This window comes from Lynx canadensis, chromosome A2 (assembly GCF_007474595.2).
Source record: "Lynx canadensis isolate LIC74 chromosome A2, mLynCan4.pri.v2, whole genome shotgun sequence".
Taxonomy (NCBI): domain Eukaryota; kingdom Metazoa; phylum Chordata; class Mammalia; order Carnivora; family Felidae; genus Lynx; species Lynx canadensis.
Window position 1 is genome coordinate 25,747,334 of NC_044304.2, and position 14,719 is coordinate 25,762,052.

Below are 14,719 nucleotides of genomic sequence, written 5' to 3' on the forward strand. Positions count from 1 at the left end.
CTCTCCTATTACCATGACAGTCTTGTGCTTTCATTAGAATTACTATATATTTTGCTTCAGTTGGAAGCTACCAATTTTTGGGGCACCTAGGTGGCTCAGTTGGTTAAGCATCCGATGTCGGCTCAGGTCATGATCTTGTAGGTTGTGAGTTCAAGCTCCGCATCAGGCTCTGTGCTGACAGCTCAGAGCCTGGAGCCTACTTCAGAGTCTGTGTCTTCCCCTCTCTCTGCCCCTCCCATGCTCATGCTCTGTCTCTCTCTGTCTCTCAATAATAAATAAACATTGAAAAAAATTTTTTTTAATTTGAATTCTCTCTATATAACCTCTGGCAAAATTATCCCAGATATAAAAAAATAAAATTAAATTAAAAAAAAGAAGATACCAATTTTTGTTAGCTTTAAGGATATCTGAAGCAAAGCAAAATTTTTTTAAACATTTTATTTTATTTATTTAAATAAATCTTTTAAATATTTATTTATTTATTTATTATTAAAAAGATTTTTTTAATGTTTATTTATTTTTGACAGAGAGAGAGAGAGACAGAGCATGAGCTGGGGAGGGCAGAGAGAGAGGGTGATACAGAATATGAAACAGGCTCTAGGCTCTGAACTGTCAGCACAGAGCCCAACGCGGGGCTTGAACTCACTGCGAGATCATGACCTGAGCCAAAGTCAGACGCTCAACTGACTGAGCCACCCAGGCGCCCCTAATATTTATTTATTTTTGAGAGAGAGAGAGAGAGAGAGAGAGAGAGAGAGAGCGCGCGCGCGCACGCGTGTGAGAGTGCACACGTGTGCACAAGCAGGAGTGGGGGAGGGGCAGAGAGAGAGGGAGACATAGAATCTGAAGCAGACTCCAGGCTCTGAGCTGTCAGCACAGAGCCTGATGCAGGGCTCGAACTCATGCACTGTGAGATCGTGACCTGAGCCGAAGTCAGACGCTTAACCGACTAAGCCACCCAGGTGCCCCTAAACATTTAAAATTCATAACAATCTGTTTCCTATTCTTTATTATAGTTTAATTATTAAAAATACAGTTTACTTTGGAAGCTTTAATGTGACTCAGCTTTTATGAGTCAAGGGTTAAGTTTTTAAAAATAAGAATAACTATTAGTCATCTAATGATGTGTGACTTCTTAAAAACCTTGATGTTTCTGTGTGATAATGAGATTTTTCTTTCACGGAGTTAAAAACTTTGAGCAGTTATATAAAGGGTTATCTGTAATCTCAGGTTCCATCTAGTAGGGCATGTGAATTTCTCAGTCTATGTTGTGAATTGTGTCCCTGCCCTTGTTTCCCCAATGCTTTTCATCTTTGTCCTTGTTTCCTTATTGTTTGGTTTTTCTTATGTGGTTAAATATTAGCATTTAGAATTTTGCTGCCAATCTCTTTGTACACAACCTGGCTGACTTTCTGGAGAAGACGAATTTGGGACAGGCACTTCTCCAGAGCTGGAGGAAGATCAGAATAGTCTTTAGAGGCAGATGGTCTGTTTCAAAGCCAGACTCCACCTATTCTGTGACTTGAGCAGGCCTCCCTTTTCTCATTTGAAAAATGAAGATAACAGTAGTACTTGTGGAGCAGGAATTTTATGAGGAGGATTAAACAAGTTTGTACACTTAAAGTTTTGTGTAGTACCTGGCATATATTAAGCACATGATAATCATTGACTGTTTCTATGACTTTAATCTTTTATAGCAATCAAGATATTTTTGAGTACACCAGAATTTTAGAGTTTCAGATACATTGTATACATAGCATTTAATGCTTTTAAGATCTTCACTAGATAGTTCTCAAAAAGCTGGTTATTGGGGTGTCTGGGTGCCTTGGTTGAGCATCCGACTCTTGATTTCTGCTCAGGACATGATCCCAGGGTTGTGGAATCGAGCCTTGTGTCACGCTCCACACTGAGCATGGAGTCTGCTTAAGATTCTCTCTCTTTCCCTCTGGCCTTTTCCCTTGGTTGCACTCTCTTTCTCAAAAGAAAAAAAAAAGATTCTTTTTTCTTCCTTGATTTTTATTATATCACACAAATATTATTTTTTAAAGTAATCTTTACACTGAACATGGGGCTCAAACTCATGACCCCAAGATCAAGAGTTGTATGCTGCACTGACTGAGCCAGCCAGGCACCCCTGTACAAATAATTTTTAAGTGATAACAGAGAAATTGCCTGTAATTCCGCAGTCCTAACACTAAATAATGGTTTTCTTTTTCTGCATTCCCTTATTGCATATGAACTTTTCTTAAAATCCAAACAGAATACATCTATATCCAAGATAGGTTCTGTAAAATACATACTATACACACACAAATACTTATTACTTATGGAATGTTTAGCTGGATTTTCAGCCTTTGGTTAACTAAATTTTCATAAGAACAGAATATTTTGTACTTTGGTCATGAAGAAAAATGGAATTAAAAAACCATGAGTACTATTTGCTTCTATTTAGACTTTCTTAAGTTCATTTGCCTATATGTGCGTATCTATAGAGAAAAAGGTATATACCCCAAATGGTTACCTCTGGGTGCTGGCATTAGGTAGTTTTTACTTATTTTCTCTTGCTTTACTGCACACACATAATCAATATGTATTACTTGTATAGTGAAGAAAACAAAAGTTATGTTTAAGGTATCTATCCCATGTTTATGGGGTAGAGAGAAAAACTAAAGTTGGCATAATTTTTTAAACCTTCATTGGGCACCAGCTTTTCCAGGATGTTGTGGTAGGTTCTGGGCATCCAGAGGTAAATTGGTCACAATGCCTAAAAACACACATGTGAAATTGAAGATATAAAGGGTTATATGATCTCAATGGGAGTCTGCACAGGATCATGTGTGTTCAGAAGGGAAGGGTGTGCTGGTTCTTAATATTCCATTTTATTCAGCATTTTAGTGTATTTGTGACTAATTGAATTGAAGCAGTACTTAGGATGTTTGTGGTTATTACAGTGGGATTAGAATTGTCATTTCTATTTTTAAGTCATAGATCAGTTTCTCATTAGTTTACACATAATTAACCAGTTGAATCTAGGAGCTTTCCTCTAGTCAACCTTCAAGGTGACCATTATCAGAGTAGCGTCTAGGATATGGAGTGATTAGCCACTGGGAGGGGACGTGGGTAGCAGCCTTGCTTCGTGTTTTCTCTACTCACCCCAACCCCCATACAGTAGCTTACAGGCATTGTAAGATAGGGCCCCTGGCTTCCTTAGCTGCTGTGTTCTCATGGAACTGGTAATAGGATCAAGTGCTACTATGTTAAAGGTACTGTTTAAAGCTCTTTATTTATATTAACACATTTAATACAGTAACCCCTGGGCTTGTTTTTATGATTATCCGCATTTTATAGAGGAGGAAGATGAGACCTATAGTGCTTAGGTAACTTGCCCAAGATTATACAGCTCGTAAGTAGAGCCAGAATTCGGACCCAGGCTTCTGAGCCTGCATACTTAACTGATACACTATACTGCCTATCTGTCAGTACTTTATAAGGCTGAAGAGGCAATTAGTACCAATTGTACTGTCTGTTTGCTGCTTTAAAGAGGTATACTGAGTTTAGTTTCCTACTTACATTTAAGCTTTCATTTGTTAATGTGTGAAGGGGCTGGGTGGAGAAGAACAGTAATACTGTTTGGTTAGCTAAAATTTTTCTCCTAGAGCAAGTTTCCAAATTATAGCTTTCTTTCAAATAGAACTTTGGTTTTTAAGACTTTGTGTATAGGAATATTTAATTTTAAAAGAATGTAACTTACAGATTCCAAAATTAAAAATGGATATGTAGAAGTTGTAGAGCCCAGAAATTCGCCAGAGCCCTCGTTAAATAGTGGATCCTCAAAGGCATTTAATACGTTTTGAATTTTGAATTTGTGTTTAAAAATATATTATGTGTAAAAAGTAGATTTGTGTATTTATTACCTTGTTTTCTAAGAATGCTATGTATTTATGAAGGATTAAAAATAATTCACATTCTTTTAATTATATGAAAGCAAGTGTAGCAACTTTGGGGTTTAAGATATTCTGGTACTGTCCTACTCTGTTTCCTCTGTTGTCAGGAAATTAGATAAAAATTCTAAATTTTTCTTTTCAGTGTCATCCATGCTCCATTACCAAGTCCTGTTGACAAAGTAAGTTAGTAATGATTTTTACAAACGAATTCAGCTATATTGCTTTGCAAAATGTTTTTGTTTGTTTTTAATATGCTTTACCTAGAAACTTATTTTTCTTCTGTAACAAAATACGTGCAGTGTATATAGATATTTGGTTATTGCAGTCTTCTATCTGGAGAATTTAGGGTGGATGTTTCTTAGGAAAAAGCTTTTGTTATCTCAAGTAAATGGCTGGTTGTATAGACTAGGAGTACTTGTTTTGTGCCTAGCCAGAGGTACGAAGTGTTAGTTACTGCTGTTTATTCTGGAATACAATTCTGTCTAGAAATATTTATTAAAGCTTTCTACCCAAATATTCACCCAACATGTACCTACCCATAGAAATAACAGAAATATGGGTTTACAGGAATTGTTCTTTTATTGTCCTTGAAAAGCAGTTTTATTTAATCTGATTTGGTCAGAAACTTTGTGATAATTACTTGTTAGTATTTTCCTCAGAAATAATGGTGTAATAAACTATAGATATCATTGCTTCATAACAAAAAAAAAGATGTCTTTTGACATTAATGTAGATGTTTTTTCTTAGTGTACTAATTAACTATTGGGAAAATATTTTACATTTTTTTCTTCCATGTGGATAAAGACTGAAAGCCTGCCTGAAACTGAAGTTCCCTGTTAAATTCCTTTTTTAGAAGTAAAAGTGGCTAATCATCAAGTTCAGCAATACCAAGAATTATTTCAGAAGTAAATAATGACCTTGCCAATATAAGACTAACTTTTAAAAATAATGCCACGTCTCTGAATTCTAGTTAGCATATTTAAAAAAATATGCTTTCTGAGCTTAATCGGGAATGATGCTATTAACATCATTAATAAGTTAATACATAAGACTTAGTAGTATTGATATGAGTAAATGTTACAGCAGCCTATTAGTACCTTCTTTGGTGGGGGGGGGGGGTGTGTGTGCGGAGAAATAATGCCATGGTTATATGTTCCACACTTGGGGAAACCCTGATAGAAGGTAATTTTTCCTAATACACTTGAATTCTAAGTATTTCTTCTACAATTTATAGTTTAAATACTATTATTTACTATCTTTTTCTTCTTAAACCTACCTATAGTTTAAAGAAGAAAAAAAGACAAAGCTATTTTCTTTCTCTTTCTTTTTCTTTTTCTCTTTCTTTCCTTCTTTCTAATTTTTTTTAATGTTTATTCGTTTCTTTCATTTGTTGAGACAGAGAGACAGAGCATGAGTTGGGGAGGAACAGAGAGAGAGGGAGACACAGAATCCGAAGCAGGCTCCAGGCTCTGAGCTGTCGGCACTGAGTCCGATGCAGGGCTTGAACCCACAAACCATAAGATCATGACCTGAGCTGAAATTGGATGCTTAAGATGCTTAACCAGCTGAGCCACCCAGGCGCCCCTCTTTTCTTTCTTTTCTTTTTTTTTAAAGAGACAAACCTATTTTCATTGCCTCTGGCCATTGGACAAAGCATTATATTTCCTGTCCTGTCTCTCCCACACCCTCACATACAAATAACATTTTGAAGATGGCTGCCTCAGAATGAATTATGACTATTGACATATTGAAGAACTGTTTAACAATGAATCTTAAAGGGGGAAAATATAGATCTGTTGATTTAGGAGGTATTATTTCTGGATTAAGAAAGGGCTGTCTTGCCTTTGCCTTGTGCTTGTGATTTGGTTTATCAAGGAATGTTTCCATGAGTAGTACTTGTTCTACCACCCTGCTTATAAATCTCAGACTGGCCAGTGAAATATAACACCATTTACAAATTCTACACATGGAACAGAAATATTTTGAAAATGAAAGGAACTGGTTAAGCTTAAAAATAATTTTTATTTTGCATATTTCAGTAAATAGACATTTCAAAGACTTGGTTTGCTTTAATGTCTTTTATGAATGTTTTGTGTGACTATTGATACTTGTGTCATTTTGTTTCTAGGTTGCTGCTAACACTCCAAGTATGTACTCTCAGGAACTATTCCAGCTTTCTCAGTATCTACAGGTAAAAGTAAATCTTGAAAATTCTTAGTTTTTAAAAGTAGAATTAAACAACTTAGGTTTGATTTTGCTAGTTCACAAATACAGGCTAAAGAAATATTGGCTGGCTACAAGTACAAAAGAAATATCTTTTCAAAGTAAAAAAAAAAGGATTAAAATTAGGTCTTGTAAAGAAAGGATAAAAGAATCAGGATTATTAAGTCTAGAAAAGATAGGGTTCTGTACAAGAGAAGTTTTTGTTATTTAAATATGAGGAAGTGTCAACATAGTTCTTTATCCATAGATGATTAAAAAAAAATTTTTTTTTTAATGTTTATTTATTTTTTGAGAGAGAGGTTGACAGAGTGTGAGCATGGGAGGGGCAGAGAGAGAGAGGAAAACACAGAATCTAAAGCAGGCTCCAGGCTCTGAGCTGTCAGCACAGAGCCCGACACGGGGCTCGAACCCACAAACTGTGAGATCATGACCTGAGCCGAAGTCGGACACTTAACTGACTGAGCCACCCAGGCGCCCCATCCACAGATGATTTTTTTTTTACATTTTATTTATTTATTTATTGATAGAGAGAGACAGAGCACAAGTGGGGTAGGTGCAAAGAGAGAGGGAGACACGGAATCCGAAGCAGGCTCCAGGCTCTGAGCTGTCAGCACAGAGCCTGACGCAGGGCTCGAACTCACAAACCGCGAGATCATGACCTGAGCCGAAGTCTGACGCTCAACCGACTGAGCCACTCAGGCGCCCCATCCATAGATGATTTCTAAAGAAAATTAAACCTGGAGAGATTTTGCTTGCTTAGTATAGTAGCAAATAATTACATAGCACTTACTATATGCCAGACTCTAGCTCTTTGCCTCTACTCATTTAATCTTCAGGACAATCCTGTAAGGTACATATTTTATTCCCATTTTTATAGAGAGAGTAACTGATGGTCTGGAAGGTTAAATAATTTACACAATATTACACACTGTGTAGTAGAGCTGGGATTTGAACCCAGACAGTCAGACCTCAGAATCTGTACCCTTAACCACTGGGCTGTGCTGCTGAGTCTGTTAGAAGATATCTTGATGAGGCAGATACATCGAGTGGGCTCCTGAAGAAGTTAATACCATATTTAAAAAGCCTTTCAAATCTTTAAAAAGGAAACAAGTGTGTGTGTGTGTGTGTGTGTGTGTGTGTGTGTGTGTGTGTGTGTTTCCTCTCTTGATTTGGGGAGATTTGGGCTAGATTATGTTCCTATTATTATTCTGGTGAGGGAGCATATTGAAGAAAAAAATCCTAGATCAGGAATTTAGAGATTGAACTTTTTATCTTGGCTCTGCCACTGAGTTCTGTAACTTTGGGTGACTCATTTTACATTCATAAGTCTTCAACTGCTTTTTAAAAATGATAGGACCAAACCAGTGATCCTGGCTCCTACATTCTTTTATAGGAATCAATCACTAAAAGTGGTTCTCCCTCAGTTAAGAATGTACAAGTCTGTGAAAATTGTCAAAGTACTAATCACATCTTACTTCCACTGGGTGTTATGTAATGGTGCATAGAAAAGCACTGTTACACATTTGTAATTTAAGTAGAATTTCTAACAGCACAAACCATAGCCAGAATTCCCTGGACTCGATCTGTGGCTTTAACCTCTGACCTTTTGGGAAAGTTGTTTAACCCTTTTGCGTGCCTCATTTTCTTAATCTGTGATATGGGTATAATAATAGCACTTACCTCACAGAATTGTGAAGAGTAAATGAACCAATATATGTAAAGCTCTTAGAACAGTGCCTGGCACATAAAATGTATGCCATACATGTTAGCATTTGTGTACCACTCAATAGGAAGGTACATTAATTGACCCAGATCTCTCTTATTTTTAGAAGTAGAAGAAAACTTTGAGATTAATCTGGTCTAACCTCCATTTTTCACATGAGAAATATGGGGCTCATCTAGATAAAAATGATTTCCCGAGGCTATACACACTATATACTCACCAGTCATCATGGACTGTCGATCTAATGTCCTGACTCGCTCAGTACTTTTTCCATCTTTGTCAGTTCTTTGCATATTCATAGGTGGGCATGTCTTTAATTGTTCTTTTCTGATTTTTGAGAGAATATTATATTGTGCTATCTTTTCTGTATACATCTTTGTGAATTGCTGGAATTCTTATGTAAACTGTAAAACTTTTGAATAAAAACTGGAGTAGATATGTTTTATGCCTTAGAACTAAAAGTAAAGAACTGGAAGTATTATTAGATTTCTATTAGGATGTGGTTCATGGAATTATGAAACTCTAAATGGGATTGAGTTAAAAAAAAAAGGTGAAATTACACCACCTAGTGGGAGTAGTGATTCTTTGGTGGTTTTGTGTTTAAGTAAAACTTTGTGCAGCATTAATGTAATTTCCCGGATATTAGGAATGTTTTTTTTTTTTTTTAATTTTTTTTTCAACGTTTATTTATTTTTGGGACTGAGAGAGACAGAGCATAAATGGGGGAGGGGCAGAGAGAGAGGGAGACACAGAATTGGAAACAGGCTCCAGGCTCTGAGCCATCAGCCCAGAGCCTGACGCGGGGCTCGAACTCACGGACCGCGAGATCGTGACCTGGCTGAAGTCGGAAGCTTAACCGACTGCGCCACCCAGGCGCCCCTGGATATTAGGAATGTTTTAAGAGCTTAAAATAAACTTGGCAGCTCATCTCTTTTAAGTGTAAGTTGTGTTTTATGGCCTTTGTTAGATTCCTTAATCTATACTTTTACAATTACATTAAAAAACAGTACCGCTAATTCTTAATTAGGTCAGATTTTCTCTAATCATTATTTATCAAGGATGTGGACAACAATAAATGCATGCTTTAAACCTCAAGAAATGTGTTTGAAGCATACCCTTCTTTGCTGAGGTGGCTCCAGAGGTATTAGGGTAGTAAGTGTTCTTCTTTGGCTAATGACAGGAATAGAAGAAAGTGAAATTTAAAGATGTGCCATAACCACCGCTGAATGCTGTGTGAGCATTTTCACCTTGACTTCTAGTGAAGGAGACCCTCTTAACAGCTATCAAATGTTAATAAGTGACCTAGAGATAAGGTTTGCTTGCCAATGTCCTTCTCTGGAAAAATATTCCTTTGGAGCTGCCACATAGTTATATAACTCCTTGATTCCTTAATTACATTAGTGGACTCTTATTTTCGGCATATTTGATTGCTGCTAAGTGGTATACAGTCTCAGAGAATCAGAACACCTGACAATGCAATAGATTATGATAGTGAAACAGTCTTTCTCTCTTCTTAAGTATATATGTTTATATATATAACATTCTTAAAAGGAAAAACTAAAAGACATTTCTAATTTAGATGTCATATCCATGCACCTAAGCCATTAAGAAGTATCTTTGCTACTGACCACATTGTTTGACTTAGTGTGGAATGAGTTAGTGCTGAAAGATATGTATATATTTTTTAAAATATGTATATATATAAAATGCAGGGTTGAACATTTGTTGGATTCTTCTACTCTGGATTTCCTTTTTTTTTTTTTTTTTTAAACTCACTCTTCCTATGTATGTATGTGTGGAAGGAAAGAAGTAAGCTCTATGCCCAACCTGGGGCTTGAACCCACAACCCCGGGATCAAATGTCATGCTCTACTGACTGAACCAGCCATGCTTCCTTTTTAAAGTCACTCTTGCGAATTATGAGTAAAAAGAAAACAATAACAGGGGGCTTGTTTTCTGTTAACAGTGGAAGGTGCAGCTAGAGTACCCCTAACAGACCAGAAAATGAGGCTAAACTGATGTGGTTTATATATATTTTACAAGATTTATCAGGTTTGAAAGTAAGATACAAAGTGGGATATAAGATGAGAATGTGCTAAAAATTGATTACTCTTCAAGGGATCATGCTGAGTTCTTTAGAATCTCTTTTGTGATTTGTATTATTAGGAGGCCTTACATCGGGAACAAATGTTGGAACAGAAGTTAGCCACACTTCAGCGGCTACTAGCCATCACCCAAGAGGCTTCAGATACCAGTTGGCAGGTATTACAGATGCCTTTATATTCATAGTTTAATATTCCTTAAATGTTGATTAAACTAAAACTGAATTTTTTTAGCAGGGAAAGGCAGTTATTTCCTAATGACCAAATATTGAAAATTTAGCATTTTACAGTGGATGTTGGTTTTATGATTTTACATCTTTTTTTTTGGCGATAGCAACCATTTTGATATGTGTTATTTTTTAATTACCTTGGGATTTTATTTATATTTAATTTTTTTTCAACAGGCTTTAATAGATGAAGATAGACTCTTATCACGGTTAGAAGTTATGGGAAACCAATTACAGGCATGCTCTAAAGTAGGTATTAATCTCAAGTAAGGATTCATAAAGAAAAAAACATAAATTATGCATTAAAATGCATAGTTTTTTGTGTAGCTTCATTTCTTTGTCATTTTGAGTACATTCTAAAACATTTATACATTTTCTCCATTCTTTTAAGTCTTTTGTCATAAGAAATTCCAAACATACATATAAGGACAGAATTGTATATTGAATATCCATGTAGAACTCTCTTTTTTCTATCGCAGTTGATATTTGCTGGAGAAACTGGGTCATTTGTCCTCTATAATTTCCCTCAACCTAGACTGTTATTTAACGATTCTTCTAGCTCCCCTCCCACACCATAAATTGGTAGTTTGATCTAGAGATTTGATCTGATCTCTTTTTTGCCAACAATACTTCATGAATAGTATTGTGTACCTTCACCAAAAGGCACCATAATGTCTAGTTGTCCTTCTTTCTGAAATATTAGCAATCTTTGATGTCCCTTGCCTAATCCATTATTAAGGGTTGCAAAAATGGTTAGGTTTAGTGCTGTCATTCCTTCATTTATAGCTGGGTGACTTCTATAAATACTTCTGTTATGCCCCTCTCAAACTATTTTGTTACCTGAAGTCTTTTTTTTTTTTTAGGGAAGGCAGGATAAGTGATTTTCTCTTTTTATTTACTGGATTTCAAAATAATGAATTAGTTCTTTGTCATCCACCAAAGAATGACCACGAAGTGTTTTTCTTTTCTCCAAACTAGAGTTAAATATATTTCATGTGTTTCAACCTATTCCATTTGTTGTTCTTATTGTTGTTCAAATTATCCCATCTTTGGTGAACCATAGCTTTTTCAGTTTGGTGCCTGTGTTCTTTTGGTACAGTCTCAGCAGGCTTTCATAGCTTCCTGCTGTCATTTTAGACAAGATGTTCCAGACTCATCTTGTACATTTCCTGCCTCTGGAATCAGCTTTTTCTTCTGGGTACTCTTATTCCTTTTGGTTTAACCATTGTGTTAAAATGCTGGGCCCCTTTGAAAGTAAGAGATCATTTTTGTAGACAAATGGAAATATTGTGGCTTACAGAGAATATGAAAATTGGAGACTCAATTCATTTTGTACATTTGAGAAATTCGTATTTTCCTTTGACTTTTTAAATTATAAATGTGAATTAATATATTTGTGAAGGCATAATTCACTAATGAAACTTTTCAATACAGCTTCAAGCTTCAGTTAATACAGGGCCAACATCATTTGGATTTAGTGATACCTTAATATAAAACTCAAAGAGTATAATAATGTGTTGTTTTTTCAAATGATAAATACTTAAAAACAATAACTTGGTTATAATTATAAGTATCTTTTAATCTTAGAATCAAACAGAAGATAGTTTACGGAAGGAACTTATAGCATTACAGGAGGATAAACACAACTATGAGACGACAGCCAAAGAGTCCCTGAGGCGGGTTCTTCAGGAGAAAATTGAAGTGGTTAGAAAACTTTCAGAAGTTGAGGTATTTTAATTTAACAAATATACTTTGGTAGTATGATTAAAAATTTTTAGCCTAAAATTGCTCATATTCTAGAACATTTTAAACTTGGGTGTTATATTACTAGGAAATATTTCCCATCTATCAAGTGGGAAGGGGTAGTATGCTGTTTTTATTGTTAGGGATTTTCAGCATAACCATGTGAGTTTTGGTGCTTGTGGTCCCTAGTCAGTGACTGGGCAAATAAAAGGCTAATCAAGGAGTCTTAGAATTTGCATTCTGCTTAGGATTCAGCCTTCACACAGTGGACCATGATATGTGCCAGGGAATCGATCTCCTGTCACCTAGTTTTGTTTTCCTTCAAATTGAGGATAGTCACTGTAAGGTGGAGAACATCACCACTATTCTTATTTACCCATCCTCTAGAGAAGAAAACTGTGTCTAACTTTGGAGGTCAAAGGGGAAAATATCTCTACGGTCCTTTCTAGGTCTTTTAGGAACAATCAAAATGTGATTCTTGCTTTAAAAATGACCTAGTTGATAGTGGAGGTCATCCCTTTGAACCACTGCACAATTACTACAGAAGTTATTTGTTACTGGATTTAGTTAAAATGCCCATTTTAAACACAATAATAAAAATACCATATATAGTACATACTATATAGCATATAGTATAGTAATAGTTTCTGTAAAAGCCTCATCCCATAATAACTAATTCACTTTCGTGTCATTAATTTGACATGCAAGAAAGTTGCTAGTTGTCTTCTATTTTTCTTATTAAGTTGATTGTGCATATTATTAAACTTGCTTTCAGGAATTGTTAAGCTTAAAATATTTTCAAGGCTAAAAGTCATTCTCAGTGGCCTTTTAAAAGAGTAGTTATATAAAAGTAACATCCTTTCCTCCCTGCCCCCTTTCTGTTGTTTCGTTTTTCAAATTTTTTGTTGTATTTTCTGTTTTAGTATATACCTAAAGTAAATTAAAATTCTTATGTTATTTAGCTCAGTCTTATATGAAGGTTAATTTAGAACAGCCCATAGAATTATACTTTTTACAAGTTGAAGTTAAAACACGCCATTTATTCTAAATCAGTAATCTGTAAACTTGAATTACAGCGAAGTCTGAGTAATACTGAAGATGAATGTACCCATCTGAAAGAAATGAATGAACGGACTCAGGAAGAATTAAGAGAATTAGCCAATAAATATAATGGAGCAGTAAATGAGATTAAAGATTTGTCTGATAAATTAAAGGTATGTATTTACTCAACCTGAAAATATGTTAATTGTCCCTAACACACTGGATAGATTAAGATGTTAGGTATTGCTGAATAGTTGTTGATATAAAATTTATAATGGTTGAAATTTGTAGTAAAAATAAGTTTCCATTTAGCCCAAACCCCATTGCCAGAGACAGCTGAAAGACTGTAAAAGCTGACATATTTCCTTTGGAAGGAAATAAATAGTACTTCACAACAGGCATCTTTTAATATATAACAGGAAGTAGATGCAAATCCACAAACCCCAAGATATTTAGACCTTTTAAAAACTTGAATGTGCTTCTCCTTGGGCAGCCCCAAAAGCAGATGTTAGTGCTGGAACAAGCCCTGAGGGGACCTTGGAGTGATCTGCAGTGGACCCTTGTAGCCTCTAGGGATGCTGTTAACTGCTTCAGCTGCAGCTCCCTGTAGATTAGCTGTAGGACGTTTAGGATAAGGGCAGACCAGACCATAATGTCTAGATGGTCCTTTAAAATGTTATAACTGAGTTTGTGAAGTCCCATCTTTATATCATTCAAACCACGATTCAGTGGCTAGAAGGTAAATATTTCTTAGAGAAGACCAGGGCATCCTCTGTGTGGTTGGCGAACCTCTAACAGTGTTAAAGATTGGTCTTGTTAAAAGGAGGTCATTTTGAAAAGTGCTTATGATCATCATTCCTTCAACTGAACACAATTTAGTTTAAAATTTCAGAGTAAGTTACATTTTAGAACTTACAAACTGATTAAACAATAGTAATTTCAGGGGAAAACTTTATATATTTCCCTCTTGAAAACTGTGGAGTTTTAAATTTTGACCCATTATCATTACGTCCTGCTTGCCTGCTACAAGGTTTTCTTTTCTAGTTACCTAGAAGCATGACCCCAATGCAGACTACTTCTGACATCATTTTGACATTTACAAATATGTTCTATAATATTGAATATTCTTGTTAGAAGTTTATGTGAATAAAAGCAGCCCTGCTTTGGGCCTCTAAAAGCAAGTTCAGACTATGAAATAACTGATTTTTTTTTTCTTTCTCAACAGGTAGCAGAAGGAAAACAAGAAGAAATCCAACAGAAGGGACAAGCTGAGAAAAAAGAATTACAACATAAAATAGATGAAATGGAAGAAAAAGAACAGGAGCTCCAGGCAAAAATAGAAGCTTTGCAAGCTGATAATGACTTTACCAATGAGAGGCTAACAGCTTTACAAGGTAAGTTAGCTAATCCAGAAATTGATTTGATTTGATTTTTTTTTTCTTTTATCTGTGAAATACCTTTTTCTTGGACTTTCATTTACAGTACGGTTAGAACATCTTCAGGAGAAAACTCTTAAAGAATGCAGCAGCTTAGGTAGGTGTGTCACCAAATTTCTTATTTAAAGCTGAATTTTTATCATTGAACTTTTGGTATTTACTGTCTCATTGGGTACTTATTTTCTATGTATTAGGTGGAATGTATCCACACTCTTAGAAAATTTTCTATAAAAATATGCTTGATTGCCACCAGTGGGCACCATTGTTTAGGCTTTAAGATG

General features: G+C 35.5%; 1 protein-coding gene across 1 annotated transcript in view; it reads left to right on the plus strand.

The window, feature by feature from the left end:
- The window catches only part of LOC115508410 (sarcolemma associated protein), a 151,793-nt gene that overhangs the window by 83,164 nt on the left and 53,910 nt on the right, over positions 1 to 14,719 (plus strand). Inside the window, 8 exon segments of the mRNA XM_030307087.1 lie at positions 4,087 to 4,123; positions 6,073 to 6,135; positions 10,056 to 10,151; positions 10,396 to 10,467; positions 11,806 to 11,946; positions 13,038 to 13,175; positions 14,228 to 14,396; positions 14,485 to 14,535. Of these exon segments, the coding sequence (XP_030162947.1) occupies positions 4,087 to 4,123; positions 6,073 to 6,135; positions 10,056 to 10,151; positions 10,396 to 10,467; positions 11,806 to 11,946; positions 13,038 to 13,175; positions 14,228 to 14,396; positions 14,485 to 14,535 (767 nt within the window).